The sequence below is a fragment of the Musa acuminata genome, chromosome BXJ2-4 (genome assembly GCF_036884655.1).
Source record: "Musa acuminata AAA Group cultivar baxijiao chromosome BXJ2-4, Cavendish_Baxijiao_AAA, whole genome shotgun sequence".
Taxonomy (NCBI): Eukaryota; Viridiplantae; Streptophyta; class Magnoliopsida; order Zingiberales; family Musaceae; genus Musa; species Musa acuminata.
The window spans coordinates 39,615,794-39,628,621 of record NC_088341.1 but is presented as its reverse complement, the minus strand read 5'-3'; the positions used below and the strand labels follow the sequence as shown (position 1 = coordinate 39,628,621).

Below are 12,828 nucleotides of genomic sequence, written 5' to 3'. Positions count from 1 at the left end.
GGCCACAAAATAACAAAGCTATTAGCTATTTTTATGATTCTTGTCCCAATTCTGTACACTTGTGATGCTTCTAGCATTTCTATCCAAAAGGTCTAAAAAAATCTTCTGCAGATTGAATGCTTATCAAAAGTGGCAGTGTCAGAGCAAACACATGAAACTGCTTACCATTCCTATTGATGAGAGAGAGACTTTTCCAGATGGAACCCATGGAAGAACCAGTAACTTCAAATCCTGCAGTATGGGGACAAATGATCTTCCACCTGAATCCACTTTGTACATTAGCTAGTAACTATCATAAATCCATCTGAAGAAAATTTGATGCGTCAGTCTCTTCCACCTGCTCAACCATATGAAGAATAAGCCCCAGATAAGTTACAAACAGTACATTGAATGTTCAAGTATGTTTTAGTGAAGATACAGAAAGATATTGCATCAGTTTGTAATTATTAGTTCATGCTTCAAACAATCAGTTAGTACTAATTGAACAGAAGCACAAGAAAGCTCGTTGTATTCTCCATCAGGAAAAGATTTTGGTGATAAAACAAATTCGCTTTAGTTTTAACAATATTACTCTTCAATCGATTCGTGTAGACTTAAAAGTTGATGCCAAAAGATTTGTATTGTAACAGTTGACAGTATGACACAACAAATTATTTCATAAATATCAACCTCCAATCTATAAACCCATTATATTTGACAAAACCTTATTTGCAAACCCATTTTGATGAGAGAGATAACTATAACACCTCAACTATACAAACAAAACACTGTAAACGAGGACAGAATTCAAAACCAACTAGCTTTAGTTTTTTCTTTTCTAACTAGCTTTTAGTTTCGGCCAAGCAAGTCAAGATCAATGTGCTGATCTATAAACTGAAACAGCATTAGTCAAGATCAAGTCACAGTCGGTTTCAGTTGAATGATACAGCTTCAAAGTTACAACAAAAATATGGGTCAATTCAACACAGCTTTGGTGATCTCAACAAATAACGACCAGCTCAAGTAAATTCTGTGTTGATATAATAAAAGAAATGCACACGAGGAGATACATTTTGTTGTCCGCAACAATCATAAAACCAAGCTAGATGTTGCTATTTAATTTTAAGAAAAAGGATGACCAACTACACAATTCTCTCATTAATGTGGGATCTCGGTAAGACAATGCACACAGTCTTGCCAGTGCAAGTGGAGGATATCCCTATGACTCAAATCCTATCCAGCTAGACCACAAAGAAGCATTCCTACTCTGACATCAACAATTTAATATTATAACTTACAAACAAAACCTTGTGTTATTAGAAATAATGTATTGCACATCTCAATGAAATTACCAATTTTGTTAGAGCAATTACCTAAGCCCAAACCTTTGTAAACCAAGAAATAATTTGAACCTCACATTATATCTCAAAATGCCTAGAACACATATTTTCATCGATCATCTAACAACCATTAGCAAGTTCAGAACCAAATTTATGTATAGATAGATTAGAGTAGGTGTAGTGGAAGGGTTGGGCTAAAGGAAGAACAAAAGGATTGAAAGTTGACATTGCTGAGACTGTTTAATGCTGAACATTAAATTGTTTGACCACAAATGACAACTATGATGCAGCAAGCATTAATCATCTATGGTTGGTGGGGTAGTCAATCTATGACAATGAGAGCATAGTGGAATGTGGGAAGTTGTTTGGAAATTGAAAGCAAACTAGATAACAGATTTCCATTAATTGAAAAAAAAACGCTTTTATCGACTAGCTAATGATTAAAATGGAATATTTTAGTTTTACTCCCTTCTAGCCAACACAATATAAACAAAGGGGTAAATTGAATTTAAGTTGGGTGACTCAGGGGACAAGATGTCATTTCAAATAATGAACGGTTCAAAATATAAAATTCTCATGATTTTTAAATATTACCCTGCAACATGTGCAGTATCTGGCGTCTCTTATAGTTACATGAATAGGTTACAGGACTATGCAACATCCTTGACCTTGAAATGGAACAATTATTTAAGCTAAAAACTATGTTAGGTTCTATTACGTAGGACAATATCCTCAAATTACAAATGCAATGTCCATACTTACATATGAGCTTTCAGATGACTTCTAGGATCAAGAATCATCGAGTTCCCTTGAATTTCTTGTTTCAAGCTTTTTATCTTAATCTTAAAGACATGATTGTCTTCCATGCACATGATAGTTTTTGTTCATTAAAGACGAAAATAACTGCCTAGCACCTCATCAAAATGCCAAAGGACAAGACCAAGAAATGATCATGTAATATTAAAGACTATTAAGAGCAGATGCAGCCATTTCTACACTTTTTAAACTCATCTGTTTAAATAATTTCTGAATGGTCATGAAGAGGCAAAGAAATTCAACCCATATGACATCTAGGACAGACTTGACATTGCAATTACATGATGTAAGATGCTAGCATCAGTATTTATCTGCAGCGTATAAATGTATTCGCACGAACACATAGAATTGTATAGCGAAATTACAAAAAGCTCACCAACTAGCAGCAAAAAAGAATGCTACCACAGTAAACGTAAGTTGCAAAACTTAAATGTCAATTCATATTGCAAGAAACAAAGTAATTTTCAAATAAGCATAGAGAAAAGCAATAAGTGAAGCCAGCATACTAACCAAAACGAGATTAGCTTGATTCATTTTGTGCTCCAAACAGTTGCATGTGCATGTCAAAAGAGTTAGCAGTATATGGCTGAACACAATGTTGATCAAAAGTGAGGAAACTATGCTATAGAACACCATATAATTTGTGAATTCAATAAACCACAAACGCACCAAGTTCGGATGACAAGACTCCTTTTGATCGGATATTTATCTCTATAGCATAGCAACTTGATTTAAAGGCCTTCACTAACAAATCCATTCTCCTGCCTGCAGCATCCACTAATAACCTTGTGCATCTTGCCTCAAAAACAACCTTGTGTATCACATCAAATTATTTCCAACAGGAAAGATGGCAACACCAGGTGAACAGATAATCTGTAGGAACTAATCCAGAGAATGCTTATCAGTAGCTACTGAGAAGATTCAGAACCAGTGTCAAACTTTTTTATATCCACAGAAGCATCATGAACAGCACATAAACCATAATCAATAGGCTCGGCAGAAACCTCAAAGGAGGTTGTTAAAACAGGTGGAATACCTTTGATACCTGGATCTAGCATCAGAGAACAAGTCATGTCAGAGTGCTCAATATCACCTTGTATTTTGCAACTTTTAACAACATGAGATAAGTTTGATTCACAAACAGTACCGTTTGTTATGGAAACCCTGTCTGAACTACTGTGTTGTATGGAAAGCCTAGTGCTTTTATCAGAAACAGTAACTGCACAACTTTTGTAAGAAGAACTATTTTCTTTTCCAGCAGCAGCATTGATAGGTCTACTAACAATCTCAAAAGCAAAAGGTTCAGAGTCCTCATCATTTAAAGAGGAATTAGGATCAAGAGCAGCGCCTTTAGCTTCTACTGCATGAATGCTATACATCATTTCTTTGCTATCAACATGAATGCTCGGTTCTAAATGATCCAAAAGAGATTTTTCATGATGATTTGTTGCATCATGGGTAGATTCAGGAGATATTTGACCATTGCCCCTGGCTGAATTTGGAGAATGGGCTTTGGTTCTCACATGAGATTCATAATGAAGAGGAGTTGATGTAGACTCCAAGGAGCATATTTGAAGTTCTGCAATAATCTCAATACCAGGTTTTGGTGTGACAGTAACAAAGTCTGGCGGAGTACAATGATCCTCATATTTATGCTGCAACGAGTTACACTGAGTGGGAAGCATGTTAAGTGAAGAAGCTCCTGACTTTTGAATATCAGAGGCAAAACCTTTTGGAGACACATGCTTAGAAACAGCATTGCTTTCTTGCAGATCAGTGAGAGTATTAGCTTCTGTACTTTTCTCTCCATGATTATCAGACAAAGTTAGCTCTCTAGTTGAAAAATCAATTTGAGATTTATCTTCATCATGTGAATTTGTCAAACCACTCTCAGGAAAATTGTGTGTGTCCCTATCACCACCCATCACTAAAGACTTATATTCTTGAGATTTACATTCTGATCGAGGAGAATCAGAAGAACCAGGTGAAACTTTAAAAGACGACAAGCCAGATCCAGTATCTTGAGTTGCATTTACACAGTGGACAACAGCCTGACCAGAATTATAGAGGTTGGGCTCGACAGATGAAGACTCAGAAGATTCATAGGTTGACTTTGTCTGGTGCTGATGTTTGATGTCATACTCAACCATGTCAACTGCATATTCACAAATAAAAAATTTTAAAAAGGAAAAGAAAAAATTATAGATTACCAATAGCATTCATCAGGCTCACCTCCATCAATAGGTGCACATTGTTCAGAAGAGTGCATCATTAGCAGCGGCTTCTGTAATAAACCAGTACCAGGAAAAACCAGCATATTTATGGACCTAACTTCTAGTTCTTGTGAAACCTCAAGAGGCTTGAAGCCAAAGACATTAGTCCAAGTGTCCTTCAATTCAGAAATAGCAGGTATAACCAGCTTTTGGACATTGAGAGAGAAGAGGGCCTGAAGATGAGAACAAATTATTGCAAAAGAAGTAAAAAATAAATAGTTAAAAATGTTGAGAAATAAATAACTTATATAATCAGAGTACTGCAAGCATTATGAATTATAAACGCATAGACAGCAACCTCTTCAAAAAAAAAATCCCTCAAATAAATCATTGGCAAAATTATGTTTACCACTGAAAATGACCTTGATATCACTTAGTACCATGATAAAGTTGTTCCTTTGTGTCCTAGGTGAATAAAGTTTGAATTACGGAAACTGTCTTTCTACTTGTAGAGATTAGGCTGCTCACATTGATATACCCCAATCACCACAAGCCTGATAGGAAAGAGATTCAGTTGTACAGACAATTCAAGAGAAACTTTTAATTGATTCATAATCTTGTAAAGCATATTATATATCATGTTTATTTCTTTTCCCTCATTTTACTTGCTATTAATCACTCCTGTCTTGAATCTCTCTTTTGCCCTTAGGTGCATAAAGAGAGTACATTAGCTTTCAATTGAACAATGGTATTTTTACAATGTTGTTTCATGTTTTCTCCATAATCATTGAGATATAAAGCAACAGTAACCAATGGAAACTGACCATATTTCTGATTTACAAGGGTATATATGACATTCAGAAAGTTGCAGGCTGCACAAGAAATTTAGAAATTTGGCTGATGCACTTGCTTTGCCTATAAGACATACTTAATAGCTAAGAATCTGAAAAAAATGAAAACTTGTAAGCAATCATTGAATTGACAATGCAACATAAAATGATCCTATGAAGTAGGGAAACTTCGAAGAAACAGTAAATTAGAAAGGACAGAAATGACATGAACAAAAACTAATTTAGTTTCAAGTAAAAAGACTGTTTGACGCATTCTTTGAATGTACTCCTGTGTGTAATGCATTATTGTTCATTGCTTGTATGCAGAGGGATGAATTATGAAGTATACCATATAAAAAAAAAGAACAAGCAATTAAAGTGGCCAACCTCAGATCATAAACATCTAGTGTGTCAATTTAATACAGAAGAACATGACTTGAATGAGAATTTTGATCTAGGTGAAAAATAAAACTAATATTACTTTGCCAACCAACATAGACAACTTTAGAATCTTGAGACTAAAAAATAGTCAAAAACATTGACAAACAACTGACTTATCCAAATTAATGAAAATGAAAGTCTAATGATACAGACAACTCAAAATAATTGGTATCATAAGGACCCTCATATGATGCTATGACAAACTAGAGGAGAAATCGTGGTACATGAAAGGTGCACTTCCTAAATGGAATAGGTTCTTGATTCAGAATTCTTCAGCAACAGTTCTCTGCACATCCCAAACGGTTAGGCTCATAAAGGTTCTAACATAAGGATAAAAGAAGACAATTAAGGTTTCAAGTTTTGGTTTGAATCCATAGAGGTTCCTGGGTGGACTGGTATGGATCATGTAGTGACATACTCCGGCTTATCAAAACATGATACATTCTGGCGCAAGAAGATAAGGATAAAGGAGAGGAGGAGAAGAAAGAGAGGAGAGCTTTTGTCTGTCAATCTTTGGTGACAACCATCAAAGATATCCAGATTTAAAAAAATAAAAAAAAATAAAATAGTTTCTAATTGAGCCACATGCCCTGGTGTTTTCAAGCTCATTTTGACCACAAAATTGCATGGTTTGGTGCTGGTTTTTGGTTGAATTGGTAAATGTTAAACGGTACATATCAATCTGATCCATTTTTTTAGCCTTGCCTAAGAGAGTCTCTATACTTCTATGGATTTCACATCACCAAGAACTTCATTTATCAACCACATAAAAGCAACAATATCTTGTGTGTGGAATTAATTTTCCAAAAATACAGTACATAAACCTGAAGTACAATCAACTACGATATAGAAGTGGTGATATTTCTGCCATCTGAATTTTTTTCCCAGAATGCCTTATATTACGTTTGCTTAAACTATAAATAATGATTGGTATTTGATATAGTTGAAGTGTATAAGTATCAGAACTAAACAACTCAGAAGACTGTGTGCTAATAGCTATTGGTGCTTAATATAGTTCAAATGTATAAGTATTTAAAATCTGTCTCAAAAAAATGATTGAACAAGACGTATCAAGATGTTCTGTGTGCTAATCATAATGTTCTGACTTTAACAAAAATAATGCTAGAGAATAAAGAAATCAAGAAACATACTGATTCAATTCCATCAAGAAGCCGACGGCACATCCCTTGACGTCTATACATGTTTCTTGTCCCAATGAAAGGCATTTCAGCTAGCCTGGTTCCATGGATTCTGTTTGACACAATCATATCACTATGGCATTCAGAAACAATAATTTAAACAATTAGACCAACAGATTAAGATGCTAAAAGGAAATCACAACCTGACAAAAGATTCAAGTAACTAAAGAAAACTTAAGTTTTAGATCAAACTTCTTAACCATATTTTAAGAACTCTAGTCCAGTAGGTCTTAGTAGAACATAACAAGGTGCATCACCTAGAACATTAACACCAGTCCAGTGGGTCAGAAGCAAGTTGTTTTCTAGTCAACCCCAATAGTAAGGTCCAATCTGCAAAACTAACCTGATACAAACTATCAAACATTAACAAGGTGCATCAATTAGGTAGAGTTGGGTCAGAAGCAAGTTGTTTTCTAGTCAACCCCAATAGTAAGGTCCAATCTGCAAAACTAATCCGATACAAACTATCAGACAAAACAAGTTACTTGACACAAAATCGGTAATGTTGGATCAAACTGATTGAGTCAAGACCAAGTTAGGCCATAGGAAGAAGAAAAATATTAGCAATGAAATTCTAGAGGAAAGAGAAAGAAGGATAGAGGGTGGCCTTGGTAGATCGGTAATGTTGCTCCTTTGTGACATAAGATATCAATGTTAGAGTTTCAAAAAGAGACTCTTACAGAGGTAAGATTGCTTACATTAACCCACCAGACCCCAAATTGGTGGGAGTCTCATGCAATGGGTTTATCCTTTTTTTAGAAAAGAGGAAGAAGGAAGTATTAGTCACGACCCTAATTTCATGGGCCAACAACAGTTGGTACTTAATTGATGCCATCTATGGAGGCGATGGATGTCCAAATATGCAATGGCACTCAACAAGGGAAGCAAGACGGTCGATAGTAAGAGCTAAGGCCAGCCAAGACAGCACTCACAGTAGTCAGTGTTCACGATATGGAAGCAAATAATTGAGAATGGAACTAAAGGTAATCAGATTGAGAATGGAGAAGAATACTGATAAGGTAATCAGGAAACGAGAAGAAAGGGAAAGGGAAAGGGAAAGATTGAGAATGGAAGAGTTGATAGGAGAAAGGGAAAAAGATATTGGGAGAAAAGAAAGATTCAGACATAAAATATAAGTATATAAGTGGTGTTAGGTGTTTCAACATAGTGCCAAGTGAATACTAAGCATGGTTTCTTGTGACCTTCAACTGAAACATGAAATGTCCTTCATACAGTTATGGATGAGATGGACTGAATTTGATTCATAAGACACTTGGAACAAAATAGACCAACTCACATCAGCCTGCAAGTGCGAATGAATCACCATCATCCCACAAATAACTCTCATTTAGGAACTAGGATTTCAAGTTCTCATAACAAATGCAGAAACAAAGAAAATGTAACTTATTTCAACAGCCCAACTTATATAAACGAATGTACTAATCCGAAATACAAAATCTATCCAATTACATCACGGGTCCCAAAGTTAAGTAGTCCTATATAGACATCTTCAAGTTAACAGACAACAAAGATATGTACCTGACAGATGCCACAGAAATAATTTCATCACCTCGCTCCAAAATAAAAGAGTAGAAACCCCTATAGTTCAGCCGATTGAAATTTGATCTATAAAAGCAAAATAAAATAAAGATACCAGGTCAATTTTAGAGAATGGATGGCTTCAAGTCTACAATAAATAAACATGGTAGACACTTACCCACAGTTATATATGACATTATGAATCAGGTTAACGCCACTTCTCTGGTCAACAATTGGAAGAAAACACTCGTCCATAACTGCAAGGGCAACAGCAATCTTTGAGTTGCATTCAACCTTCAGCTGTGACATCAATGGGAATTCGAAGGCATCTTCATCAAAACGCCTTATGACACTCCATGAGAATCCTGCTTCCAGTTCATTCTTGGTCCCGAGAATCTTCTGTAACCATTTGAAAACCTGCAGCAACAATAAGTAGCATAGGTTCATTATAAAGGCTAATAGAGATACAAGCCTGGTATTTAATATTAGATTAGAGAGAATTAAGTGGAATATTCACCAAAGTAATGTATATTCAATGTGATGGGCAATTTGAGTAAAAGCCTTAGCAATGATGCTTCTTTATAGCAAAAAGTGGTCCCAATTCATAATCATGATGTACAAGATTCATTATCTGTTTGCTTCAAGAGAAGTGAGAGTAAATTGCTTGCAATAATCTTGTACAAATGACGAAATAGGGCATAGCATATTGTCATCTGTAGGTGAACGACAATTTAGAACTTTGACTTTTGACAAGTTCAGAACTCTTGATGAGGTTTTCCTTATCTTTCTCGGAGTTCTTAATATCAACATCAACAAAGATCTAGAAATTGAAACCTTATACAAAGCAACCAGTCCTAGAACAAAGATCTAGAGTAATCAAACCTTATATAACACAAATGTTTAAAATAAAACTTTTTAAAGCAACCGGTCATACCTTACTGCAACTTTGGGAACAAAAAGAAATGCGTCGACTCTTGGAAGTTGCAGAAATAGATTCTGTCTCAGGAACACAGTCTTGGTGATCTGCAAAACCAAGATGTGAAGACAAAAAGTTCATCACCCTTTGGACCTTATTAAGGTTGAAACATGAGGTATGTATTCAAGAATAACTGAAAAATACATACATTTTGCCTCACAATGGTGGCAAGAGAGTAATGAAGAAACAGTTTCATCAGTCTCTGGAATAGTGTCAACAGAAATTCTCCCACAGTACCTGCAGCAGCAGTTTGTACAGTGCCAATCTCCAGGAGGAAGCTTCTACAAATGAGCCATATGAAACTTGAGTCAGACAAACAAAAAAAAAAACCAAAACACCTAACTATTACGAAGAGGGCCGGGCTGACAATGAAACAAAAGAGCAAAAGAAGCATGAAGAAGAAATGTCCATGAACATGACGAACAGGAACACATTAGCATGACTTAACACTATTTTGCTGCAAAAAAATACTCTTTTCATGGTTTTACAAAAAGATGTAACAACCACCATATGTTCATCTATAGCCTCCACTAACCAAGTGGAATTGGAAAAATGATGCATAATTAAATGACTAACGAAAAGAAAAAGTCGGACATACATTCTCTAACAATGACCTTTTAGTTTTCCAAAACAAAGACAGATGACTAGAAGTTCCAGAAAACTAAGGCTATTGATTTTGCATACCTCAATGCCCAAGCAACTCAGATGGAATGTTGAAGGACAACCATCACAACAGATCAAGTCACCACCATCACCACAGATACCACAAGTATCATCATTAGGGTCATCACCACTTACATCAACAATGTAGAATCCTTGGCGTTCAGACTCATCCTGTTTTTTCCATGCATCTAGTTGACACTGCAATAGGGAAAGTCCTCCATCCTCCAGATATATGTTTTGCAATGGCTGGAGAAGTTTGCTTCCAGCATGAAGTTCGAACTTTGAAACAGTAAGAATTTTACTACAACAACTACAATAAATGCCATCTCTCGTTATCCAGCCTTCTAATTTTGTCTTTGTTCTTCTCTGGTTCATGTATTTAACTTTTCCATTAATATGCAGGACACCCATATCTATCATCCATGAGAGAACTGTTCTTGTCCAAACATATGGAACGTAATCATTTTCTTCATCTTCTGCCTCCTGGTTACTACCACGAACCAATAAAGCACATCCTCTCTGTTTGTTTCTTCCTTTTCGAAAATGCTTATGTGCTATGGAACCAACAGCAGTTTTAGTGTTTGATGCTAAGGCACAATTTGACTTCTTTCTGCCTCTAATTTCATCAAGCTTATCCTGAGTATCCTGATCTCTAGGATGCCTAAGGTCAGAAGTTTTCTTTTCCTTCTTTTTGCTCCTCTGAGTTTCTTCAAGCTCTTGGTTCCTTCTCTTGTTGACAACTCTCTTCAGTATATTTAGGGACTCCATTGGTACAACATAGTCATTCCCAGCAGATGTCCTGGAGGACCTTTCAGAAGAATTCTTACGGCGCTCATTACATGATCTGTTTAGTTGTTCCTGGTACACGGCATAAGCCTTTGTAATTGACCAATAACCACCTTGTCCTTCAGGAGGTATGTAAACAGAATCTTCATAGTTTCTGCCTTTCCTTGGCCTCAGATCTATTGTCCAACCAGCATTAAGAAGTATGGCTTTTATCTGATCTCTGAGTTTCTGTTTCTCAGTGTTGCGAGTTACACTTGCTTTACTTAATTCTTGTTTTGCCATAAAAGCAGTTTTCATACTGGTGCCACCCTTTATTTTGAAACCAGCCCTTCCCCTTGGCATATCTGATCTCTTTTTTTCTCTTTTTGGAGAATCAGTTTTTGGTTTTTTATATGTGCTTTCCTCAGCAATATCAACTTTTGCCTTTTTCGATTCATGTTTATTCAAAGTAGCTCCTGAACTTGATTTTTCATGAACTCTTCTATCCGGAGAAAGGGATGATTTCTTCAATGTACTACGAGTAGCAATCCTGGGAGAGATGAAAGTGTTTGATTTTCCCTCGACTTTGCTCTTAGAATGGAGATTGCCAAACCCATCTACCTTTTTATTACTTGGTAAGACCCTCAAGACACCACCTTTCCCCTGCACCCTCAGAACACCGTCTTTACACAGAGAAATGCTAGTATCTGCTCTTTTTTTGGAAGCAAAACTGCTGCTACCATCTTTCATCTGAAGTGCTTGATCACCTGAAGATTCTATGGACTTGACTTTTTCATCTTCCTTCTTGTGAATACTGTGTGAGTTTGACTGTATGTGATTCTCCACCCCATACCTCTCTCTACTTGCGGGGACTAGGGGTTTGATATCAACGTCCACCTTCATCTCCTTTTTGTCATCACCATGTGAAGAATAGGTTTTTGATTTATTTCCACCATTTGCAGTTTTTAGAATTCGTCCTAGCTCCGAAAAATCCCTTTTTGGTCTTTTTGCAGAGCCCTCCACATCAGCAGGCTCCCTACTTCTCTTTCTCTCCAAGACCGGCTCAATAACTTCGTTCTTGTCAGCAACTACGAACTCTTCACTTGGTTTCACGACATCTAACCTCAAAACCTTCTTTTTCTTCCTCTCCACCTCAACCTTCTCCTTCTCGTTCTCCTTCTCCTTCATCCCTTCCACGCCATTGTCCTCGCCGATGCTCAAGCTGTCTCCATTCTGGGCCGTCTCGCAATCTACCTCCTGAAGAGAAACCAAGCAATCGTCCGAATCCGTATCACTCAAAATCAGCCGCCTCCTCTTCTCCTTTTTTGATTCACGGACCTCCTTCGACGCAGACACCCCGTCTACTTCCCCCTTCATCGGAACGCCCCTCTTCTTCTCCACGGAAGACATCAGAACGAAACCCTAGTCGCTGCACCAATAGAAGTCACTCCCAATCCAGCGCAAGAACCCAAACCAATCGCGCCAGGAAATCCACGCGACGAACAAAAGATCCCCAGTGACCATCCATCACGCAGGATCTAGCAACAAAACCAACGCGGTTCGGATCAGAAACAAAGTACCAGAAACAGAACAAATGATCGCAAACAAAAGGGAAACAATGGATCAAGGAAGCGAATGCGGCACACCTCGTACCAGCGATGCAGACTTTGGAGAATTGGAGCTGGTGGCGGTGGGAATCGAGGGGGCGGCGAGCGGATCCGAGGGCGATCGATTAGGGTTGGGGATGCGTGATCGAACCCGAGACGAACAAGGAAGGGAGGGAGGCGATGGGGGTCGCGAGGGGAGTTTGGCTGTTTTGGGATCGTTTTAAACAAGCATTTTTCCCCTTTTTCTTTTATTTTTCCAGCTCACGTAAATGAAATATGACAAAATAATAAAAACAAATTATTATTATTCCTCTCCGTTTCTACTTTCCCTCCAACTCCTTGCGGCATTGCGACTCCGAATAGCGGATTTAGATTCGAATAATTTTATTATTTTGTTTATTTTACCCGTACGGACACCTACTTAGTATTGGGTCTAAGTGAGACCGCTTGCGGGACCCAT

General features: G+C 37.1%; 1 protein-coding gene across 4 annotated transcripts; it reads right to left on the bottom strand.

Moving 5' to 3' along the window:
• Positions 1-12,553, bottom strand: LOC103983097 (uncharacterized). 4 transcript variants are annotated; one of them, XR_010486331.1, is made up of 11 exons: positions 12,408-12,547; positions 10,018-12,299; positions 9,482-9,614; positions 9,292-9,380; positions 8,536-8,774; positions 8,358-8,444; positions 6,771-6,870; positions 4,368-4,581; positions 2,805-4,290; positions 2,646-2,721; positions 1-337 (listed from the first exon to the last, which is right to left on the bottom strand). XR_010486331.1 is itself a non-coding variant. In XM_065105787.1 (10 exons), the coding sequence occupies exons 2-10, from the start codon at positions 12,169-12,171 to the stop codon at positions 3,044-3,046; spliced, it is 4,167 nt and encodes a 1,388-aa protein (XP_064961859.1). In that variant the 5' UTR covers positions 12,172-12,299; positions 12,408-12,547; the 3' UTR covers positions 2,898-3,043. The 4 variants fall into 4 exon arrangements, 1 of the variants encoding a protein (XP_064961859.1); XR_010486332.1 differs by having other exon boundaries at positions 2,646-4,290; positions 12,415-12,553; XR_010486330.1 differs by having other exon boundaries at positions 2,646-4,290.
• Positions 12,554-12,828: the final 275 nt, after the last annotated feature.

Coding starts and splice junctions, on each gene's coding strand:
- LOC103983097 (XM_065105787.1), bottom strand. CDS start 12,171: ATGTCTTCCGTGGAGAAGAAGAGGGGCGTTCCGATGAAGGGGGAAGTA. Junction 9,615..10,017: donor TGAGTTGCTTGGGCATTGAG/GTATGCAAAATC, acceptor GCTCATTTGTAG/AAGCTTCCTCCTGGAGATTG. Junction 8,445..8,535: donor AATGTCATATATAACTGTGG/GTAAGTGTCTAC, acceptor TTGCTTTTATAG/ATCAAATTTCAATCGGCTGA.